At 43.3% G+C, this 10,191-nt stretch overlaps 2 protein-coding genes across 2 annotated transcripts; both read right to left on the reverse strand.

Annotated features, from left to right (window-relative positions):
- Positions 1-5,888: 5,888 nt before the first annotated feature.
- Positions 5,889-6,356, reverse strand: LOC130461627 (uncharacterized). The gene has a single exon (XM_056829781.1). The coding sequence runs from the start codon at positions 6,354-6,356 to the stop codon at positions 5,889-5,891; it is 468 nt and encodes a 155-aa protein (XP_056685759.1).
- Positions 6,357-9,123: 2,767 nt separating this feature from the next.
- Positions 9,124-9,882, reverse strand: LOC130461628 (uncharacterized). The gene is made up of 2 exons (XM_056829782.1): positions 9,647-9,882; positions 9,124-9,490 (listed from the first exon to the last, which is right to left on the reverse strand). The coding sequence occupies exons 1-2, from the start codon at positions 9,880-9,882 to the stop codon at positions 9,124-9,126; spliced, it is 603 nt and encodes a 200-aa protein (XP_056685760.1).
- Between the last annotated feature and the right edge of the window lie 309 nt (positions 9,883-10,191).

The following is a 10,191-nucleotide window of genomic DNA, read 5'->3' on the forward strand; positions in this document are numbered from 1 at the left end:
AAATATTCTAACAATATTATATTATTTCTCACTCACCCCCTATTAACCCCTACCCCCTACTCCATACAAAAAATAATTAAAAATTCAACCCCTACTCTCCCCAACCCCACCTCTTAACCCACATCTCACTAACTACATTAAAATAATACCCCACTATCAACTACTACCTATTAAATTAAATAAGTCAATTCAAGTCCCTTAAACTCTGTGCCGGTCAAACCGGGTCGAGTATTCCGGGACGGAGGGAGTATATCTAAATACGTGAACACGTGCTGTACCCCCCAAGTGTTTGTTATTTTTTCGTGTATGTGCGGATAAAATGACGAGCACTTCTGGGTAAACTTTGGAAAGTAGAGAGTTTCAACGCCCAGACTGGAGCGCTAATGATTTCGGCGCCCAGCTCTGGGCGCTGAAAATGATTTCTGGGGTGATTTTTGGGCGTGTTGCTTCTTTTCTTTCACACGTTTCTTGCTTTTATTTCTTTTTTGTTCTTACTTTTTATTCGTCAGAAATCAATTTTGACACTATTTCGGAAGCGTTTTGGACCGTTAGCGTGAGATGCATTTTCGTCCGGATTAATTTTATCTATTCGTGACTCAAAACGGTTTTAAAAACGGATTTATGGTGTGAAAGATGTGAAGATCTTTGTGTAAGGTTTTTGGGTGGGTTGAGGTGCGTGTTGTTAATGGTGGGAATGATGGGTTCATGTTTTATGAATTTTTTTTGTTGAGCAACATTTGCATTGTTTGATTTCTTTTCTTTTTGATTTCTTCGGGTTGCATGGGTTGACTTTTATGATTGCACGGATTGACCTTTATGTCTTGGAGGTACGGATTATTTTAGGATTTTTTGGTATTTACTACCTTAAAAATACACCACTTTTGTATTTACTACCTTATGAAATTTTTATTATAAATTACTACCTTAAAGTATGATTTTTTTTGCAATCACTACCACTTTACGGTTTTCTCATTTTAAAATTGAGATATCTCATTCGTTTCTTAATCATTTTAAGTGATTCAAAGCCCATTCTTCTCGTTTATGTGTAACTATTCCATAGGGATCTTGCTTTTAACATTTTGTAAAAGGTTAAACATATTAAATATTATCTTTAAAACTTTAAAATATTTATGAATCACCAAACGAATTATTTTGAAATGTCGTTCTCAATTAAATCCTTATAGAAAAAGGAAAATAATGAACTTTGAATCACTTTAAACGGTTAAGAAACGAAAGAAATATCCCAGTTTTAAAATGAGAAAACTGTAAAGTGGTAGTAAATGAAAAAAATTTGGAACTTTAAGGTAGTAATTTAAAATAAAAATTTCATAAGGTAGTAAATACAAAAGTGGTGTATTTTTAAGGTAGTAAATACCAAATTTTCTATTATTTTATGGATTTAGAGAATTGGTTTTGACGTCACCATTCAAGACCGAGTGGGCCTTGGTATTGGGCCTAAAGTGGGCCGCTTCCTTATATTTTTTGATTTTTGTTTTTTGCAAATATGATTAGTGCTTGTTGTGTTAAAGCAAAAAAAATTTAGGAGAAATCTTACGCCTTTATTAATTTGGAAAGTAAGGAAAACACACTGACATAAATTAACCTATATTCTAAGGGGTCTTAGGACCATCTCTAGAGTTTTATTTTTTCTATCATCTAAAGAACTACTAGGCGTTTTGCTAAAGTGCTCTCTATGGCTCAAGCCTTTGGTTTAGTCTCGTAGAACTTTGGTCCTTTGCCTGTACTCATCTTGAACTCTATTCCCTTTGCATTGACCCACTGATATATCTTCACCCATCCGTTCTCGGTCTCTTCTGGTGTTGATATAGGAGTGATTAACCGGGTTGGATTGAAACCTTCATCTTGTAGGGCTAGGGTGGTTATTACAGTCTCGTCCTCCATAGGCCTCGATTCGTTAAACAATGTACATAGAGCTTGGTTGTCTAATATTTCAGCTGTTTCAGTCTTGGTTAGGTGGGGTGCCTCATCCAAAGTATGACAGTCATGGAAAATCTCAAATCCGGGTTTTAGCAGGCCATTCTGAACAAAGGGCTCAGGGAAGTCGCAGCATGGGTGTTCTTCTCCTTCTCAGACAAACATACCGTTAAGGGTTCTTTGGTATGGGGGAAGAAGGGTGGTTTGTTTTGTCTTGGCTGGCTTAAGGCGTAGCCTAGACAAGTGGTCAGCAATATCTTCCTCCGTTGGTGTATAGCCTAGACCAAAGGGAGTAGTTTTGTTGGGTGGGGGATGGAACATATTGTTCTTCTTCCTTATTCCCAATGGAGTTCCCGGGAAATAGCCCTGAGCTAGCAACATCTTAGGGATGACCCGGGACGCTCGCGGATCTAGAAATGCTAAATTGTAGTCCTCAATGACTTGGATGACTTCATCCACTTGAAAACCGTAAAGGTCTTCTGCAGCATCGCTCGTTCCGACCATAGTACAACTGACGTCGAGAGGAGGGGCGCGTATTTCCAGAATTACCCCGTTATGGTTAAATTTAACCATCTGGTGCAAGGTAGAAGCCACACCTCCTAAGTCATGGAGCCAAGGGCGCCCTAAGAGGAGGTTGAAAGTGGGCTTGATGTCAATTATCTGAAACTCCGTGGTGCGTGCCACAGGCCCTGTTTGTATTGTGAGGTTGATTTTTCCCAACACAGGCCTTCGAGAGTTATCATAGGCTCGCACCCCTTGCGTGGAGGTTTGGAAGTCATCATTTCCTAGCCCAAGCAATGGGCGGTTCGCAATGGGCAAACATTTACCGCTGAACCGTTATCTACGAGTGCTAGGGGGATGTTTAGTCCTTTGCATCCGACCACTAGATAGAGATCCTTATTGTGGGCGCCTCCTTCTTTAGGTAAGTCTTTGTCAGTAAAAAGTATTGCTTTTTCCTAAACGTCTCTCGTGACGCGGCTAACCAGCGAGTCAAGTGTGATGTCCGTAGGGAGTGAGATGAGGTCAAGTGAGCGAATAAGTTTTTCACGATGTTCCTTTGAAGTGCACATGAGATCCCAGATGGTAATCTCGGCTTTGGTTCTTTTTAGTTGCTTCAAGAGAGGATTTTCTATGACTTCTGCGACGGTGGTGTGCCGTACGTTTTTAGAAGTCTGTCTGACTAGGATGTCGTCCATAGGGGGTGGGCGAATATCCTGTTGGTATACCCTTCCGGACCGAGTGAGATTGTCAACTTCGGGCTCTTGAGGGGTGGTGTCAATGGGAGCATGCCCGGGCCAAGTTTCGGTAAAGAGGTCCTGGCCCGATACTTGGGATAGGTAGATATATTCAGCATCATCATCCCACACACCGCACACTTCTCTCTCGATTTGACCTATAGGGACCATGGAGAGTGGTGACCTTGGGGCGTAATATACGCCGTAGGGTCAAAGTTCATATTTTCCGGTTGATCGAGAGATATGTGACAAGAGCCGAGTGGGCTCTTGTTGTTGTTGGGTTTGCCAACGTTAGGGAGGGGTATTATTTCATCCTCTATCATATCCTGGATCGTGTTTTTTAGATTCCAGCAGTTTTCAGTATCATGCCCATTTCCTTGATGGAACTCGCAGCGGGCGCCCTCGACCGAGTATTTATTTTTGAATGGAGGGTCGGGTGTGGGGCCTATGGGCCTTAGTTTTCCTTTTTTGGTTAGTCTTTGGAAGGCTTGTACTAGAGTAAACCCGAGTGGGGCAAACTTTCGGTCTCGGGTCCACCTCCCGGGGCTCCTTCGGGTTGGGGTTTCTTCTACGGCGTGGACCTCTTGGGCTTGAGGCGTGTGGCCCCTGTTGTAGGTATTACTTTTGTATGCAGGCTTGCTTTGTACTTTTTTTGTGAGGTCATCCTCGATCTTTATTCCTACATCGTAAACCCTCTTGAAGGTATCAAGGCCCAAGTATCTAAGATGTTGTTTATAAGCTGGGTCTAGGTTGTCAATGAATTTTTGGACCAATTCAGTTTCGGGAGGCCTATTGATTAGTTAGGCCGCTTGGTCCCTCCATCTAGCAAAGTAGGTCGTGAAACCTTCATTTTTCTTTTGGAAGAGGACTTCCAGCTTGCGCATGGTGATTTGAAAATCCATGTTCGACGAGTATTGCTTGATGAAGACATTAACAAAGTCCTCCCAAGTGGGGAAGAGCTTAGGGTCCTGGTGGTAGTTCCATTTGAGTGGCACGGGTTCCAAGGACAAAGGAAAGGAAGATACATGGACTTGTCCACACCTTTCAAGTTCATGGCATTCACAAAGGTCAAGAGATGATCACGGGGATTGTCCGTGGCTTTGAACTTCGGTAAGTCGGATGAACTAAACTTTTCCGGTAGTTTGCCGGGAAAAGGTTCAGGATCGAGGGAGAAACACTTGCTCCCCATAGTTTGCTGCAGAACCATTTTTTCGATCTTCTTCTCGTTATCGAGGTCATGTTTGGCTTGCGCAACCGCTAAGGATTCGTTTTACATTTTCAGTTGATTCATAAGTAGGGTCATTTGGGCCATTTGGTCCCGCAGCTCTTCCATGGACATGTTTGAGGGTGCGAATCGAGGTTGGGGAATCGGAGATCCTTGAAAGGGGGAGTGACGGATGGAGCTTGGAGTTGCTAAACCTTGTGTTGGTGATGTATCTTCGAGACATACTAACCTTTGATTTTCAGATCGACGCCAAGTGGCAGAACCAGCCCTATGCATAAGACAAGCTAAAGTTTAGGCCCAAAGTTAAGCATTACTTAGTCTAGACTTTTGACTCTTCCTATCGGTTTTCTATTCTCACTCTTGTTGGTATATTTTGGCTTTTCTTTTGGTCATTCTTTAGATTTTCGAAACACTTGCCCGTGTGACATTCAAGGTCATATTAATTGGCATGTTTGGTTTTGGTGCCGAACATTTTCGTCATAGGAGGCCTAATGACGACGTAAGGAGTTATTTATTTTGTAAGTCGTTTTTAGAATTGAGTGCCTTTTCCGTACAAATTCGTAACAAATTTGCTACGAGGGCGTACGGAAAAGGCACTCAATTCGCTCCAAATTCTTTTTGGATTCGGATTCTAAAGATGTATATTTATAGGGAAAGAGTTCGTGGAAAGATAGATCTTTAGAATCCGAATCCAAAAAGAATTTGGTGACGACACGGCCCCAGGTATTTTAAGCACCCAAGGCTGGGCGCCGAAGATTTCGGCGCCCAGACCTAGGCGTTGAAAATAGGGTCTGAGCCGAGCCTTTTGTCAGATTTGGACTCTTAATCACGGAGCTTTTGAGACTTATCCGAGTTTCTTAGTGCGTATCAACTTATGAAGGAATGCGTATGGGCCCGTTACGAACTCTAGGTTCGTTAGGAATTTAATCAATACGTAACTCTTATTTTCGAATTATAACAGGAATAGAATTCCTTTTGCCAATTCTATCTCTTTTAGGACTTATGTTGGAGTGCAACACCTAATTCTGATTTCTATCTTTTATGACTTGCCACTTTTAACAACTACCCGTTATGGCAGTTACTATTTTTAGCAGGTTTGGCTGAAATGAAAAGGGTGATTGGGATTCGTTATTTTATAGGAGATGCGTTGCCAAGTGGAGATTCATGTTCTCATCATCGAACCTTCCCTTTCGGGAATGGGGACAAAATTAGGTCTCTACACCTACCCATCCAACCAAATGCCCCATATGCAAGATGCCCGTCCCAAAGAATGCAAGGGAGATAGAAGGATGTTACCGGAGATATCATGGGAGCAAGTCCCGCAAAGAACCGGTAAAAACCGAACAAACTCACCAAAATATCGACGAACAAGGCATTGGTTGCAAGCATGAACCCACGTCAATAAAACCCATACCAAAATCATGCATAGAACCCGCGGGATGCCTCCCTGAAGCGCTCGTTTAACGTCAATAGCTTGACGAATCCCCCCAAACTCATGGGGGGTCTTTGAGGTCCGAGGAAACAAAAGAGTCAATAGAGTCTCCCAAGTAATAGTGCTTGAGCCGATGCCCATTCACTTTGAAGGACCGGGAATCATCATTCTGAATCTCGATTGCACCATGGGGGAATACCCGAACAACATCGAATGGACCGCTCCACCGGGATTTGAGTTTTCCCGGGAACAACTTCAAGCGGGAGTTATAAAGGAGGACCTTCTCCCCCTCCTTGAACTCTCTCTTTTCGATCTTGGCGTCATGATATTGTTTAGAACGGGCTTTGTAAATGCTCGCCGAGTCATATGCATTCATGCGGAGCTCCTCTAGCTCATGGAGGTCGAGCAAGCGCCACTCACCCGCACTAGTGAGCTCGAAATTCAAAGTTTTGATGGCCCACATGGCCTTGTGGTCAAGCTCCACCGGAAAGTGGCAATTCTTGCCATAAACAAGTTTGTAAGGAGTCATCCCAATCGGCGTTTTGAAAGTCGTTCAATACGCCCATAAGGCGTCATCAAGTTTGATGGACCAATCCTTGCAGTTCGTGGCTTCCGACTTTTCTAAAATAGACTTGATCTCCCTATTGGTGACTTCCACTTGGCCGCTAGTTTGAGGATGATAGCCCACACCAACTTTGTGATGAACACCATATTTCCGCAAGAGAGCCTTAAACTTACCATGGGCAAAATGGGATCCCCCACCACTAATCAAAGCCCTAGGAACCCCAAAACGCGGAAAGATGATCTTCTTGAAGAGGTTCATAACCACTTTGTGATCATTAGTAGGAGAGGCAATGGCTTCCGCCCACTTGGAAACATAGTCAACCGCTACAAGAATGTAGAGGTTGCCATAAGAAGAGGGGAAAGGACCCATGAAGTCGATCCCCCACACATCGAACACCTCCAACTCTAAGATAGGATTTTGTGGCATTTCATGTCTCTTGGAAATATTACCCGTTCTTTGACAACGATCACAAGACTTGACAAACGCCCAAGCATCCCGAAAAAGGGTAGGCCACCACAACATACTTTGAAGAATCTTGGAAGCGGTTCTATCACCTCCCATATGCCCACCACAAGGGGAGAAGTGGCACATACGAATAACACTAGGGAACTCCTCATCCGGGACACACCTCCTTAAAAGGCCATCCGAGCACCGTCTCAACAATGTGGGCTCATCCCAAATATAGCGCCTAGCATCATATTTTAACTTGCGGCGTTCTTGAGTTGTCAAATCTTCGGGGATCGCCCCACAAGCCAAGTAATTCAGAATGTCAAAAAACCAAAGGAGTTAGGAACTCTCAACCATGTACAAGGTATCATCTCTCAAAGCATCCTCAATTGGCACATCATCCGGAGCCTCCCTCCCAAGTTCTAGCATAGATAGGTGGTCGGCCACCACATTCTCGGCTCCTTTTTTATCTCTAATCTCGATGTCGAACTCTTGAAGGAGGAGTACCCAACGAATGAGTCTCGGTTTTGCCTCTATTTTCGCCATAAGATATCGAATAGCCGCATGATCCGTGTACACAATTGTCTTTGATCCTACCAAATAGTTCCTAAACTTTTCAAAGGCATGCAGAATGGCGAGAAATTCCTTCTCGGTCGTGGTGTAGTTGGCTTTTGCTTGATTAAGAGTCTTAGACATATAATAGATCACATGAAGCTTTTTGTCTTTTCGTTGACCAAGGACTCCCCCAACCGAGAAATCACTTGCGTCACACATCAACTCGAAAGGAAGAGACCAATCCGGAGCTTGAACTATAGGATTAGAAATAAGGGCACCCTTAATTGTGTTGAAGACCTTGAGACACGCGGTATCAAAGTGAAAGTCACATTCCTTTTGGAGGAGGTTTGTAAGAGGCCGAGAAATAAATGAAAAGTCTTTAATGAACCGCCTATAGAATCCGGCATGCCCAAGAAAGGACCGGATCCCCTTAACATTCACTGGGGGAGGCAACTTCTCTATGACTTCGATTTTCGCTCTATCTACCTCTATACCATGGTGAGAGACCTTATGCCCTAGAACAATTCCTTCCTCCACCATGAAGTGGCATTTTTCTCAATTGAGCACCAAGTTAACCTTTTCACGCCTCTCAAGACACTTTCCAAGATTGATGAGGCACTCATCATAACAAGCACCCCCCACCGAGAAGTCGTCCATGAACACTTCCATTTCTTCCTCGAGCATGTCACCAAAGATACTCATCATGCACCTTTGGAACGTCCCGGGGCATTGCAAAGCCTGATAGGCATCCTCCTATAGGTAAGGGCAAGTAAATGTAGTTTTCTCTTTGTCTTCCGGGTTTATGGCAATATGGAAAAACCTAGAATACCCATCAAGAAAGCTAAAATACTTGTGTTTGGTTAGCCGTTCAAGCATTTGATCAATAAATGGTAAAGGAAAGTGGTCCTTTTTTGTAGAAAGATTGAGTTGGCGATAGTCGATACACATGCGCCACCCGGTTACGGTCCGGGTGGAAATGAGCTCTCCATGTGCATTCTTCACTACCGTCATCCCACCCTTCTTGGGGACAACATCGACCGGAGATACCCATCGACTATTTGAAATAGGATAGATAATACCGGCCGCCAAAAGTTTAATGATTTCCTTCTTAACCAACTCTCCCAAAGGTGGATTAAGTTTTCTTTGCCTTTCACGACGTGGGACGGCATCGACCTCAAGCTCGACATGATGCATGCAAAGTGTTGGGCTAACACCTTTCAATTCATCAATGGTGTAGCCCAAAGCCCTTTGATGACGTTTCAAAACATTAGTGAGCTTGAGCACTTGCTCGTCGTCCACTAAAGAGTTGATAATAACGGGGTAAGAAGAATTTGGACCGAGAAAGACGTACCTTAAGCTCGAAGTTAGAGGTTTTAGCTCTACCTTAGGAGCTTCCTTACCAATTCGGCATTCATGATTATCCGAAGCTTCATTTGGATCAAGCACAATCAAGCATTGCTCCGATTGAGCGCAAGGTGAGGTAGAATCCAATAGTTCCTTGTAGTTGGCCTCTTCAACCCCTATATCACCTAAGCTTTCTCTATTCAAAATTAAGAGCACACTCAAGTGGATAGTTAGTAGTGAGCAAGTGCTCATGCATGTCATACACTAAGGGATCAAAGGAGTCGACCAAGAAACATTTCTCATTAGTAGAACTAGGATAACTCATGGCCTTGTTCAAGTCAAAAAACAAACTATCCTTCCCAACTTTCAAAGTAATTTTCCCTTGCTAGACATCAATAATGGCCCCCGCCGTGTTCAAAAATGGGCAACCATGAATAATAGAGACATGCACGTCCTCATCTATGTCTAGGACCACAAAATCGACGGGGATCACAAATCCACCAACTCTCAAGGGTACATCCTCAATCTTGCCAATAGGGTATTTGACCGAACGGGCGGCAAGTTGCAATGTAATGTTGGTTGGGACAAGATCACCAACTTCAAGCTTGGTATACACCGAATAAGGCATTAGACTAACACTAGCACCCAAATCACACAAAGCATTGCTTATTTCAAGCGTCTTATTAGCACAAGGGATAGAAAAACTACCCGGGTCTTTGAGTTTGGGTGGCATTTGGTTAAGGATAATAGCACTACAATTTTCGGTGAGGTTCACCGTCTCCTTTAGGTCACAATCTCCTTAAGGAAATCTTGAGTAGGTTGGCATTTGTTTCAACGCATCCGTAAAGGGGATAGTGATATGTAATTTTCGAAGAACATCAAGGAATTTTGAGAATTGTACATCTAACTTGTGCCTTATGAATCTTTGGGGGTAGGGAAGTTTAGGAGAGGGGAGAGGTAGAAGAGTTGCCTCTTTTGGTATAGGAGTATCTCCCACATCATCAATGGGAGGCTCCTCTTCTACCACTTCATTGTCCCTAGACTCAACGACTCCCTCTTGATCCTTCCCATTGGACTTAGAAACCTTATTAGCTCTAGGAACATCATCTAAAATTCTCCCACTCCTTGTCACTATGGCATTCATTTTCTTTAGAACTTGACTTTGGGGTGGGAGACTAGTGTTAGGTTATGATACATATGACAAAACATAAATCATGCGGAAAACCTTAATGCCAGGAAACATATTATTTACACATAATCATTTAGCATAATTCAGATGCATACACTTTGTAGCGTGCCTTCCCTAGCTGCGCCCGAACTGAACAAGAACAAGTCTTTAGTACTCCAAGTGTCGTCCCTCCGTCGATAGTCCACAGCACGTCCGGATCCGCCATAAGCTTGACCAACTAGAATCGCCCTTAAGGTTCTAAGAATTTCGGCTAAATAGGTTGCA

This window comes from Spinacia oleracea, chromosome 5 (assembly GCF_020520425.1).
Source record: "Spinacia oleracea cultivar Varoflay chromosome 5, BTI_SOV_V1, whole genome shotgun sequence".
NCBI lineage: Eukaryota > Viridiplantae > Streptophyta > Magnoliopsida > Caryophyllales > Amaranthaceae > Spinacia > Spinacia oleracea.